Source organism: Diceros bicornis, chromosome 12 (assembly GCF_020826845.1).
Source record: "Diceros bicornis minor isolate mBicDic1 chromosome 12, mDicBic1.mat.cur, whole genome shotgun sequence".
NCBI lineage: Eukaryota > Metazoa > Chordata > Mammalia > Perissodactyla > Rhinocerotidae > Diceros > Diceros bicornis.
The window spans coordinates 45201509-45215660 of record NC_080751.1 but is presented as its reverse complement, the minus strand read 5'-3'; the positions used below and the strand labels follow the sequence as shown (position 1 = coordinate 45215660).

Below are 14152 nucleotides of genomic sequence, written 5' to 3'. Positions count from 1 at the left end.
TGATATAAAGATGGTAAAACAAAAAAAATACACATGGTAAAAAGATGTCAAAAGGCATCAATTTTAAAATTAAGTAGAGTTACCTTTCCAAAAAATTGTGATCCTCTGATACTTAAAAATTAGCTTCTATTACTTATTCTAGAATTCTCATAGATGTACTATGAATTATTTCAATACACTCATTTCTGAACAGATAGTGTTTAAAAGATACCCACCAGCTATTAAACAATAATTCCAAGAGTCTACATTCTACCCATCTCAAATGCTCACATATTAACTTTAGGATATTGGCAGAACAGCAAAGATTTAAAACCTCTTTACTATCAACTTTAAACAGTATTTAGTCTTAAGGAAATTGTTAGTCATCCACTCAGAGATCTAGAAGCTGGGATCTAGGTAGAAATTTGAACTCACAAAGTAAAACCACTCTGAATGAAAAGATCTTTCTGAATTTTTAGTTTATTCTCTGATACGGTAAAATGTCTAGAAAAGAAGTGTGTGCTCAGAAAGAAAACCAGAACTTGAAAGACATCCCCGTCTTTCTCTTGGCCTTGCTCTCCGGGGACTTCACTTGGTGGAGGGAGGTGTTTAGCCGTGGTCTCATGGTGGATGCCCCGGTGGGGCTACCACACAGAGGTAAACAGGATGCAGTTGACTAAGGACAGAGAACATGACATAATCTTTGTGAGATTATCTAGGTGCATGCTGCTCTTTGTAAAAAAAGGCCTTCTGTAAAATCCCTGATCTGTATCATTTGGGCTACAAAGTATTAAGGAAAGAGAAGCCAGCTGTGAACTGGAGACTTAATGGGAGAGCAGCATCCCCACCCACCTTGAGGTGGGTGTGGTAGAAAGTAAATGGGGGACCAAGAGGCAGGGTGGAGCAGGGCCGCTGTTCACCCTCCCAGCCAAAGGTGGGGAAGCTGGGGAGATGTTTTTGAGGGGACAGGGTTTTTACTCATAATTCACACTGTATTTCAAACTGCAGCCTCAGACTTATTTGAACAAACCCTAATCTTTTGGTTATTTAAGTAAACTGTATTGGGTTTGACTTGCAAACACATAACTTTAACAGGTCAAGGTAAAATGGCCTATGTAATAAAAACTTAAATACCCACAGATTTTGGATACACAGAAATCATCTTAACATTTCATCTTATTGATTAGTTTGATCTTCCTCTCTCAACAAAAATCTATTTTAACTATCAAAAGGTTGAAAAAAAAGACTGCTTTTTTCCTTCACGGTAGACATGCTAAGGAGAAGATAAATGACCAAAAAGTAGATCAAAGGTGGAAGACTAAGCAAACACACAATGGGACGATTGTCAGTCTGATAAATGGAAAATTACCATCTTGGTTTATTAATAAGCAATACTCATCTATTTATTTATTTGGATAATATTTATTAAGTATCTTCTATGCATCAGACACTGTTTTAGGTGCAGGGGATACAACATGAGAAAAAAACCCCAAACCAAAACAAACCTACTTCCATGGAATTTATGTTTTAACTTCGAAGTTTTCTCAAATCAAGTAAAGGGTGGTCAGCTAATAAACTGTAGAATCAGTGTTTGTCATAGTCATCATATTATTCTGCAATATCGACACATTTTAGGACAGGATATGGTTCCCAGTTGTCTGAGTTTCATCTCTTAGTATCTGGCCAGAGCTTGTCCTTGGTTTCGAGGAAAAGCCCAGGAAAGGCAGACCTCAGGTGCTGCCATGAGTGAAAGACAGAAGAGTCAAATTTCCTTTCTGTGTGCATCTGGAGGCTATAGAAGGGTACTGGGATTCCTCTGTGATGCTGGTCAAACTCAGCCCTGTTGTAATCAGGATTTTGTTACATGAAGTTTTTGTATTTTGGGTACATGATCTGGCAGGTGGGATATCCAATCAGTGTAGCAAAAAAATCGTGCAATAATTTCATTCAAGTGTATTTAGAATAAGATGCTGCAACAATCTGGATATTTTCATAGTTTAATGGTTTTATTATATCAATCACCAATATTTATTAAGGTAAACAAATACAGCTAAACCAGTGCAAAGAAGAGGGCTTGGTGTCCACCTAGTCTCACTTTGAAAGGTAGAGAAAGGAAAAAAAGAATCATTTTTATAGTGCTTTAACTTTTCAACAGAGGTACCTGCTGACGTCTTCTGTTTCTTCCTTCATTACGTGCTTTTCTTTTAATTTGGTCCTCTCTAACAGAATCAAAATAGGGGCTCTCCAGGAGTTGGGCACAGGTTAATCTGTCATCTGGATTCATCTTCAGACACTCCTTCAGAAGAAGAGAAAAGCAAAGAAGATATTTAAAGAGTGGCCTCTTTTGTTACTGTGCCCAAAAACTGAATACTAACTTGTTAGAGCAAATACGAGTTTAGAAAATGCTTCAAGTTTGTATATTATAAAGTACTTGGAACTGCTTAATAACTAGAATTGCTTTTCTTTTGTCACTTCACTCTTTTGAGGGTAGAAATGAACATTCAATGTCTCTGGAAGAGGCTACAAGTAGATCAGATGTTTCCACCAATGACATCTCTTCATTGCTTGTCAAAGCAAATAGTTTGTCAGACTCTTCAAAGTGATCTCGGGACCAGCGACATCAGCATTACCTGGGAACCTGTTAGAAATGCAAATTCTTGGGTCCAACCCCAGACCTGCTGAATCAAAAGCAATGGGGGTAGAGCCCAGCAATCTGTTCAACAAGCTCTCTGGGTGGTTCTGATAGCTGCTCAGGTTGGAGAACCCCTGGCTTAAGAAGAGGGCTGAGGAAGTGTTAGTCTTAGCAGTGAAAAGAATTTAAAATGGGGATAATTTGAATATATATTCATATTAGAATAATTAGAGGCAAAAAGGAAAAAGTAGCATTATGACCCTTTATATGAGAGGCTACTAGAAGCCTCTAGCTCTGCCTCTGAGAGTGGGGAGCAGCAGAGTTGTGCAGTCTTGACACAAAGATGTTCTCCAAGAAGCCCTGATACTCTTTGGCCAGAGAACGGGGCTTTTCCCACGAAGAAAGACAGATTACGATAAAGAATTGGAGCAGCCTTAGTACACCAGACACAGGAGATCTGAAATTTCTTGCCTTATGACTGTAAGAAAGAAGTAAAGCTCATCAACACAGACTTTGTTTTGAGGCATTCAGGTGTCCAGAGATTTGCCCTGTAGTGTCTGTTCCTCCCTAACCCCAGCTGACCTCAGATCTCTCCCATCCCTGGGAACGCATGCTGACTGCCCCTAAGCAGTCTCACCTGCCTTTCAGAGAGGTGTCTGATTAGCCCTGTTCTTCAAGAAACAACGCTGCTCAGTATAGACTCACCTGTCCCTCCACAGCTACCACCTGCTCCAAGCAGATCACCCCCCCCAATTAATGAGCCACGCCATAATTAAGTCCAGCTGCCACTGGGAACCCATCTTCTCAAACCCTAACATTGTCAGGACTATAACCAGGACAGAAAGACTATTTTGAATATAAACTGTGGTAATTTCTATTTCTTCACCACTTCATTCTGCCTTTTGCCTCCATCATTCCACTTAAGTGGCTCTTGCTATTCACACCTATGACCTCTACTTCCATATCCTTAAATACCAATAGGTATTTTGATATCTCATCTCAATAGTGTCAGACACTACTGACCACGTCGTCCTTGAAACTCTCCACTTGGCTTCTCTCCTGCCTCATTTTCCTTCCTCCTACCTCCTGGCTGCTCCTTTTCAAACCAACCTTTGCAGGTTTACCTTCTCTACAATGGTTGGATAGAATTCCTCAAGGCTCAATCCCAGGTTTCCCTTTCTTCTCATCTGTTCTAGGTTTCTAGCTAATCTCACTGATGCTCAATGGCTTCAATTATCCAGGTTTACCAAAGACTTTCTCATGTATATTTCTGGTCCAGACCTCTCCTTTGAACTTCAGACCTACCTATTCAATGGCCTACTTAACATCTCTATCTTTTCTCAAGGGAACTGCTGTGGGTTGAACTGTGTCCCCCCAAAATACATGTTGAAGTCTTAAACCTTGGTATCTCATAATGTGACCACATTTGGAAACAGCCTCTTTGCAGATGTAATTAATAAAGAAAGGTCATACTGGTGGATTCTACTCCAACATGACTGGTGTCCTTATAAGAACAGAGAAGACAATGCAAAGACAGACACACAGAGAGAACACCATGTGAATACAGAGGCAGAGACTAGAGTTCTGCTGCCACAAGCCCGAGAATGCCTGAGGCTACCAGAAGCCGGAAGAGGCCAGGAAGGATCCTCCCCTAAAAGCTTCAGAGAGAACGTGGCCCTGCCAACACTTGGTAATTTCAGACTTCTAATCTCCAGAATTGTGAGAATAAATTTCTGTTGTTTTCAGCCACCCAGGTACTTTGTTATGACAGCCCTAGGAAACTGATACAGACACCTCATCTTTGCCACCCTCCTCTACTTCACTCCCCAAATCTAAATCATGACTAAGTCCTATCAGTTTTACTTCTGAATATATCTTGAATTCATTCAACTCCTTGTATGGGCTTCCAATGTATTGAAATCTAGTCTATCACTAACTACCTATGGGTTTTTATTTTGAAGAGCATTTTTAGATTCTAAGAAGAGGCTGCTAATACTGAGCCATGGGGCCTGGGCCGGAACGATGTCCTGCTTGATTAGTTTTAGGAGCATTGAGATGAACTGGATGGAATTGAGCCTTCTGAGTCCTCGACTGCCTGGATTAATAACTTTCTGTACACTGAGAGGCTAATGAATTCTCAGAGCTGCTCCCTGATCAGTATCTTCCTAACTTGGGAAAGGTTTTTAAGATGGCGTATGAGAAATTGGAACTGCAAAGTCCAAGTCAGGATCCTTTTCTTGAAACTTCAAATTTCACAGAAAGTCCTTTAATAAAATTTCCAAGAGTCTACAGTCTTCTTCTTAATGACCAGATTAAACAGATACAGTGACAGGATGGTATGACTATGAAAACAAATGAGTAATAAAAAATAAATACTGTGCCCATTGTCTCATTTGAAACCTAATGAAGAGAACACAAAAGATCTGCCATAGATGGGACACTGCATGCCACCCCCGTCCTTGGCTTGAGCCCACTTGAGCAGTTCCCAGCATAGATTATGGCAAGTCCCATGGGATAACCACCTGTTGTGGTAGTTGGTATTTATTTGTTGTTAGAGATGTCTCTATTGCAATTAGCGAAGGAAAGCCTTCCTTCGTCTAACATGGGGCGGGAGTCTAGGAGGCTGTGGTCCACAGAAGAGCACAATTCTGGAGGCACTGAGAGAATCCTTTGGTCTCAGGTCAAACACCATGGGTCTAAATCAAATAGCTGAGTGACAAAATTAGCTTCATCCAGAATCTGGAGCAGGCCAACAGGACACTTCACCTTTGGAGATGAGGACAGGGAGTTTGTCCCTATACCTTGGAGTTTTCATGCCCTGGAGTTGTCTTCCAGGAATTTTTTTCTCTGGTTAGTTGGAGGAATAACCATAGGAAGGTTTGGCCTCTACCTGAGAACGGGTTGGGCTTGCAGTGCTTGACCTACCCACCCCCCACGCCCCCATTCCCCAAGGTTTTGCTAAATTGCATGTGGTTCAGAACAACCTGTCCACAACAAGGCCAGGGAATTGGACTTCCAGGCAGGGCTTCAGAGTGCTAGGTTAAGGCAGATCAGAGCAGTGAGACAGAGAGAAGGCAGCTGAAGTCCAGTGGAGCAGTGGTAAGGGCAGTCTGAGAGCTCAGAGGTGTCAGGCTCCCAGTCTCAGGAAGACCCAGACTGAAGGGATCCAGCACCCTGGAGAGCACCTTGGCAACGACCAGCACTAGCACAAAGGCTGGTGTACAAAGTTGACTCTAGGTCATCCAGATGGCTCCACCTTCTAGATCAGATGAATTTCAAACTAGAATGCTTATCATAATCACCTAGGAGGATGTTTAAAGATACAAATTCCAAGGTCCTATTCACAGAGATTCTGCTTCTATAAATCTGAGGTTAGATACTGGGATGTATATATATACAAAAAGCTCCCAGGTCATTCTGATGAGTAGTTTGGAAACCTATGCTATAGACAGAACTTAACTGATTATTAAAGATAGTTACCCTTACTGGTATCTCCATCCCTATCCCAAGGGCTTTCAGTATCCACGCTGAATGGAAGAGTCACACCTTCTAGCATGGCCTCAGTTGGTCAAGCATGAATGGAAGACTGGTCATAGGTGAGTTTCTTCTGTTTCTTATTAGAATTTGTCCTTTGTTTGACTATCTCTTTTGGGCCTGGTGCAGGGACTACATCTACTGTCTGCAGGGTTCTGACTTTGTCTGGTCTTCTACTAATTTTTTTTTTTTTTTTTGCTGAGGAAGATTCGCCCTGAGCTAACATTAGTTGCCAATCTTCCTTTTTTTTTTGTATGTGAGCCGCCACCACAGCACGGCCACTGACAGATGAATGATGTAGGTCTGCACCTGGGAACCGAACCTGGGCTGCCGAAGTGGTGCATGCTGAACATAATCACTAGGCAACTGGGGCTGGGCCTACTAATTTTTTTTCCTGAGGAAGATTCGCCCTGAGTTAACATCTGTTGCCAATCTCCCGCTTTTTTTGCTTGAGGAAAATTAGCCCTGAGCTAATATCTGTGCCAATCTTCCTTTATTTTGTATGTGAATCACATCACGGCATGGCTGATGAGTGGTGTAGGTCCACACCTGGGATCCGAACCCACAAACCCAGGCTGCTGAAGAGGAGTGCGCAAAACTTAACCACTACCCCACAGGGCGAGCCCCCCTGTTAATTTTTTAAAAAATAATTTAAAAATTTATTTAATCCAATATATCTAAAACGTTATCAGTTCAACATGTAATTAATATTTTTTAAATTATTAATGAAATATTTTATATATTATAGTAATTTTCATAGAAATCTAGTACATCTCAATTCTAATTAGCCATATTTCAAGTGCTCAATGGTAACATGCAGCTAGTGGCTACCATATTGGATAGTAGAGTTCTAGAGCTTCAGACTTAAGGAATATATTCACCCCATAAATTTCCATAGTCTGAATATACTGACTTAACAGTCAAATTTCCTGCTGAATGCAAAAGAACTAATGGTGTTCATCACAGCAAGCCCTAATTATTCTCTTTCATCTTCTACTAATTTTAATGGATGTTAGAATGATTACTGCTTACACCACTGATGTTCCTTTAACTGCAATTATTTTACAGTTCCTTATCATTTTCAATGGCTACATCCTACCTTGCCATTATCTGCCCTACTGTCCACCCCTCCCAAAGTTACCAGCTTCAATCATTACAATTTGCAGTCAATAATGGTTATAATTGATTAAGTACCTTCATAAAATTCAAAGCCACGGGATGAGTATCTGAGAACTTTTCTTCAAGAGTTTCCTAGAAAACAAATAATTTCAATGTCACATAATAACAAAGTGATGTATATTTTGAATATATTAGTAATAAGACACTTTGGAGAAAGATCTCCTAGTAGGATAGATAATTCCTTTTCAAGATTTTTAAGTCATATTTTTATGTAATTTTACACTATAGTGTAAAGGTTTGAAAGACAAAAACTGGAGTTATTTTCTTAATTTCACAATATCTTGCAATTGATGCTTGAAAATGTGGGTTCCAAATGTTCCCTTTTGAAATTCTACATCAGTACCGTAATATGCGCCTGATCCACTTATAGGGATGCTTTGAGCATTAATGGAAATATATTGAACTACATGTGTAAGAGCACCACAGAAAGCAACAGAATGGTTAACACAAAATTCAGAATAGTAAGGAAGGAAGCGAATAGGATCGAGGGGAGTACATGGGGAGGGGGAAGCTTCAAAGACTATGGTAATATTCTTCTTTAACTCGGCAGCAGGTACATGAAAATCTGTTGTATTTTATTCTTTAAATTAAACATGTTATATAAACATTCTTTTGTAATTTAACCTCTAGCCTTGTAATTCAACTTTTAACCTTTAAAAGTTTTAACAAATATAATAAAAAAGAAATCCAGTACATAAATCAAGGTATTATATGAAATAATGAATTTAAAATGCATAGAGTGTCTACAGATAGTTGGGGCCATTTGAACCTCCGATTGTTCACACGTGCCCTAAATCATGATCTGGCTTTACACACTTTCCCCATCCCTGCACCACTCTGGCTCAAACACAGCCTGAGTGTGGACACATGCCTCTCCTGACAGTCTTTTCACTCTATAGGCAGAATCTAGACCATATGGAGCTTTAAAGATCACAGCCCAAACTTAGGGAACACAGACAGGAAATCGACGTCTACAGAGAGTAAGAGGCTCAAGCGGTCACTGACACATTCCCAAAGAAAGGCGAAGACCTCAGCAAGAGCCCGGAGGTGATCACTATGGTTTGGAGTTTTGATCTGAATACAATGAGGATCACTTTGTAGAATGACCTTCCATGTGAAAACATACATTGTGAAGAAATGGTTTTTATTGATTTGACTTTGCTTCACAAGCTGAAAAAAATAGAGAATGCATTTTTTCAAAATAAAGAAGACTACAGTAAGTACTGTTTATGAGAAAATAATTATTTCAGGGAAAGGTATCTGAGTGTTTTGACTAAAAAGATCAAGGTAATTATGTATGGAACTAAACACACTTTCATCTCAAATTTAACATTAAATTAATCTTTGAATAGACAGAGCAAGTAAACTTTTAAAGTATTTTCCTGGTTCATTTTATGTAGTTTAATATAGTTTCTTCAATCTGTGTCAGTGTGTCATAAGGAAACCAGGAGCCAAAAGCACAAATATTAAAAAAGAAACAACTACCCCTTTAAAGAAAGTAGCAATACAAATAATAAAACATTTAAAATCGAGCAGTTTACCATGTCTTCTGGTTCAGGAATACTGATGCCATGGAAAAACTGGTTACTTTTAAAGATAGATTGATGTCTTGGGATTAGTTTTCCTATAAAATACAAACCACATAACTCATGATAAATTTAGTAAAAATAATACAGTGTTTAAATGGTTAACTTCTGAGGTCCAGATGTGAAAGAAATCCTGAGCCTGATCATTCCCTCCAGACTTGGGAGGAATGGGTCACTGGGAACACATGCCTTTTTCAGGTAAGGTCAATTCTCCCATGCAACTCTCTTTGCCACATGTGGCTTGGTCAGCCATTCAACCTCCACCAAAAGAGGAGGTAAGAAAACAGTGCTGAGGGCTTTACACACATGATCTCATTTAAGCTCATTACCATGCCACAAGAATTGTTATTTTTCATCTCCACTGTACCAGTGAGGAGAATGAGACTCAAGGTTTAACAACCTGTCTAAGGTGACATGGTTATTAAGTGATGGACCCAGGATTCGAACTCACGTCTGTCTAATATTTGCCTAAAGTAAATTTCCACAATCCTTTTAGGAAATCAATCAAACAACACACACTTAACGTGTGGCCTGTAGTGATTTCCTACCCCACGTTTTTCATGCTGCAGAATTCTCCAGAAGAATGTGTTGGAACCAAACAGGGAAAGACCAGACAGCAGTAGTTCCCTTGCCCACAGCCATGGTGAGTCTATGGGAAGGAATTAATAAAATACTCATCTTTGTGTAGATGTATCATTTTCTTTGCATCCATACTGCTGGTGTAAAGCTGCAGCCAACCTTTTGGTTACATTCCCTTCCAATCAGGTGGAAGCAGACAACTGCTGAGGAGGCTGACACACGATGAAAGTTCATGAAAGAGACCCCTTGAATCCCATTCTTATTCTGCACATAACTGGTTGTATGGCTTTATGCCAATCATGGAAGCTCCCTGAGCCTCAGTTTCCTCATGCGTAAAAGAGGCACAATGAAAATGTTATAATGTCCTTAATGGGCTTTTCTTAGGACTGAAAGAGAGGTGTGTGAAAGTAATTTGTAAATTCTTAAGTCCTATACAAAGGAGCAGAGTAGAGGAGTTGCAATAGAGAATGCATAGCCTGCAAAACCTAAAATATTTACCAACTGGTCCTTTATAGAAAAAGTGTGCTGATCCCTGGTCTAGAATAAAGGGGGAAAACCCCTCTTTTACGTGGTCAGAAATTGCATTTGATCAGATGTCTCTTACAGTAAGCTCCATGCAGCTGACTTATACCTTATCCCTACCTTAGCCCAATATGGAAAGTACATGTACAGTTTATTCCACGGCTCATTGACTTGACTTGGAAGGCATCTGAAAACGCCTCACTGAGAGGAGTTATGGCTCTACAGGTTAAGAAAAGGGTTGGGCTTTGGCTACAACCCAGAACCACCATCCCAAGTAGCACTTTGGAGAAGCAAGAAAGCTCTTGTTCATTACAACGACATGCTATTACTACAACAATTGAGCAACTCTGTAAGCCATAAAATGCGATTCATACCCAGTGTTCTGATTATCAGATAAAGTTGGTCCACATCTGATTTTCCAGGCCAGAGTGGCTGGCCTGTCAGGAGCTCTGCAAAAACGCAACCAGTAGCCCATACGTCTACCGAAGAACCATACTGAGTATCTCCCACAAGAAGTTCAGGAGCTCGGTACCATCTTGTAGCGACATAATCAGTGTAAGCATCTCCTGGAACTGCAAATGTGTCAATCAGATCAGGTGGGTCACATTCTCCCAACGTACGAACTACTTTCAGGAGCAGGTCAGGCATTCAGGCAAGCTTCAACAATTCATAGGGCACAGTACTCCTCACAGTTAATGCAGTGAGGCACTAATTGAGTAAACAGTTACACTGTGCACTCAGATAGTAAATTCAACTTCCAAAGGTCCCTTAGCTAGTTAACATCTATATAATCCAAACAGAGGAAGGGGGTAATGAGAATTTCTATAGCGTAACTTGAAGTCTAAACCAAATTCCAAATGCATTGTCAAGTCACCTGTGCCTGGGTCCTGTCAGGATACTGATTATGTATTCACCCACCTTGCAACGTGTATGTTGCTAATACATGTTTTTGCCTGCTGCACAGTTCTAGATTCAGGGAGAAATAATTACTTATCCCCCTTTCCCTTCGGTTCATCCCTGTCTGGGATGATTTCCTTTTTCTCAGCACTGTCTCTGAATCTTCTCTTTAATTTTCAGTGTACTCTTTTAATCTCAACAGCTCCATGAAATTTTTTCCAACCACTCTAGCCTATATTAACATCTCCCTCCAGGGAACCACGTGCACCTTCTCTTTAGTACTTTATTGCCAATCATCTTGCATTAGACTTTGTTTCTTTTACTTCAGATTATAAGTGCATGAAGAGCAGAAGTGCATTTTACAATTCTTTTCCCTCTCCGACAAGGCAAAGCACATAAATGTGACATCCAATAAATTCTAGTTGGATGGTGTGGAGTTGAAGTGCAAACTAATGTACTGACTAAAAGGTTAAAGTGAGATTTTCCTTTTTGAATAATAATATAACATTTAGCATGTGTTCAATATCTAAAGTAAGAATTTAAACTATATCATTTCATAATCATCTGAATTGGATAAGTTAGTAAAAAATTGCTACTTACTCAGAATTCGTGCAAACCCAAAGTCACAGATCTTGATTATTCCTTGCTTAGTTATTAGAATATTTTCAGGTTTTACATCTCTGTGAATACACTGTAAGATAATGTTTGATTATTTCTCTTAGCCATCAAAATGACAAAGCATAATAAACATTAACTACTAGTTTAAAAGATAAATATAGCCTGTGGGATAAAAAAAAATATGGTTTTCCTTCATTTTTCTAAAAGAACTTAAATTGGCAATTTTTCACTTTTAAATCTTATCATACCAAGAGAAAAAATATCAAAATGTTGCTATATTAGTGAAGAAATTATAATTATGGGATATGAAAACTGTTTTTTTAGAGAAGAAAGTATCATACAATTATTTCTTTCACTTTTTACTGGGCCCTATTTAAACTGTAAGAGGTAAAACCCTGAACGAGATTAGACCTACACACAGTGTACCTCTAATAAGAACTCCTGCCACCCAAGAATCACAATTCAGGTTGAATAAGTATTGTAGATTTGAGAAATTAGAAAAACATTCGAATGACAGAAAACAAAACTCACGTATAATTAGAGTGGCCATATTATTTATCATCCAAATCAGAATGTGTGAAAGGGAGCTCTATGAACAACCATGCCAGGACAACAGGCACAAACCACAACCGCCCTGGGTAAGCTGGGATGTATGGTCACCTACTTATTCAGAGATACCAAAGCATTCAGCCTCACGGGATGAGTACCGCTTCCATTTCCTCAACAGTGAGCTAACCTGGAGTGATTAGCAGCCTTCCTGAGAGAGGACCACACAATGCTGTCGGAGGCCCTCCTGGGACAGCAGGACACCACCGTGAGGCATTCCCACTTCAGAGAAGCTCCCGGTAGTCTTTTACATGTAGACACCTTACAGTTTGCTGTATCATCATAATGACCCTGAATGAAGCAGATGCTCCCTGTCAGACACGACAGGGCTAAGCTGGGCGCATGGATGAAGGCGGGCCGAGTGAGTGTCACTCCTCATTATTCCAGAAATGGCTATTCCATGTTGCTGAGGCCCCAGGAGAAAACAACCCAGGCCCTCTTGTTCAGAACTTTAGCTTTCCAGTTTATCCTCCCTCCAAACAAGCAAATAGATAAAAACAATGTTGCTCTTCTTCAACAACTCAGCCCTCATGGAGCTCTGTACTTTTCAAAGCTCTTTCACATGAATTAGCTCATCCTCACAGCAATCCTGTGATCACAGGGGGCCACTGACAGTCCCCGGATTAGGTACCACAGTAATCAGCTCCTGCCTCACTTCTCTGCTGTGCTGTCAGTCCCTTTAAGTATTTCCGTCCAACTGATGATTCTGAAATAGTTTTTCTTTGCTTCTATAACAGCTCTCTAGGAAGAGAAAATGTTGAACCCTAAATTCATTTTAGGTCACAAAACTGGCACTGGTAACAGAAGCTTGTTTCTATTTAGTCTCAATTACTGTCAACTGTTTCATAATTTGTATGACCAGTAGTTAGAAGAACCTCTTAAAAGTCCCAAGTCCTCAGGTATTAATTTTTAAAAATACGTTGTTGTAATATAAACCAGCACAGTTTTGTCCTACCTTTTAGGCAACACATTTATGAAACTTGGATTAACACTCTGAGTCTACTCACTTACAATAATAGGTGATTTAATAAAAGCAGGTTATGTCCCTTGAATGAGTGTGCATCAAATTCTAAAATTTCTGGACTATGTGGGCATTACCAAGTAAATGGACTTACACTGATACCCATCTATTGGTCTATTTAAATATGTTTTTTGTGGGGCTGGCCCGGTGGCATAGTGGTTAAGTTTGCGTGCTCTGCTTCAGCGGCCCGGGTTCGCCAGTTTGGATCCCGTGCGCCAACATATGCACTGCTCATCAAGCCGTGCTGTGGTGGCATCCCATATACAAAATAGAGGAAGATGGGCACAGATGTTAGCTCAGGGCTAATCTTCCTCAGCAAAAAGAGGAAGATTGGCAACGGATGTTAGCTCAGGGCCGATCTTCCTCACCAAAAAAAAAAAATGTTTTTTGGATCTAATACAAATCCACGTGAAATTTACAGCAACTTATTTTCCAACCAAAAAATACAAAGGCAAGTGAAGTACTGATTCGTCCCAAAGAAACAGAAAAATTTATTGGTGTAGGTGTAGGTAAGAGAAGCTACTAATAAAGAAGGATAGGATACTGAAGAAAGAAAAAGTAAAACAATCACTGGAACAGTAAGAAACAGAGTATGGAGGGCAGAAGGCGCTTAGACACACAGCATTCACTTTCCACTGCAAAGCCACACCCAGTGCAAACTCAGCAGTGCCTCTTGCAATCAGCTTGTTTTCCACCAAAGAACAAGAAACTTGCAAGTCAGTGTAACAGAAGAATTTTAATAAACTTCAGTTTCAAACACAGCTTTTAGCCAATATTGCTCAAGTTGGGTTATTGTGGCTGATGTACAATCTCATTTTTACTGGCTCACAAGCCAGCAAGAAGAGGTATTCATGGAATTTTAAACCTGACCCTTAACTTTAAGAATCATCTCTGGAAACTTCCACACCAGACATTGCTTCTTATATAGCCTTACTGAACAACAGTTTTCCATTATCTGAGAAATGGATACTCTTTGAGCTTTATAAATGGATACTTAGG

The 14152-nt window shown here is 39.8% G+C and overlaps 1 protein-coding gene across 1 annotated transcript in view; it reads right to left on the bottom strand.

Annotated features, from left to right (window-relative positions):
• Positions 1-14152, bottom strand: part of CDKL4 (cyclin dependent kinase like 4) — a 33387-nt gene that overhangs the window by 1286 nt on the left and 17949 nt on the right. Inside the window, exons 4-8 of the mRNA XM_058551385.1 lie at positions 11509-11599; positions 10386-10583; positions 8866-8948; positions 7340-7396; positions 2141-2275 (exon numbers count right to left, since the gene is read on the bottom strand). Of these exons, the coding sequence (XP_058407368.1) occupies positions 2141-2275; positions 7340-7396; positions 8866-8948; positions 10386-10583; positions 11509-11599 (564 nt within the window). The remainder of the gene's footprint in view (positions 1-2140; positions 2276-7339; positions 7397-8865; positions 8949-10385; positions 10584-11508; positions 11600-14152) is intronic.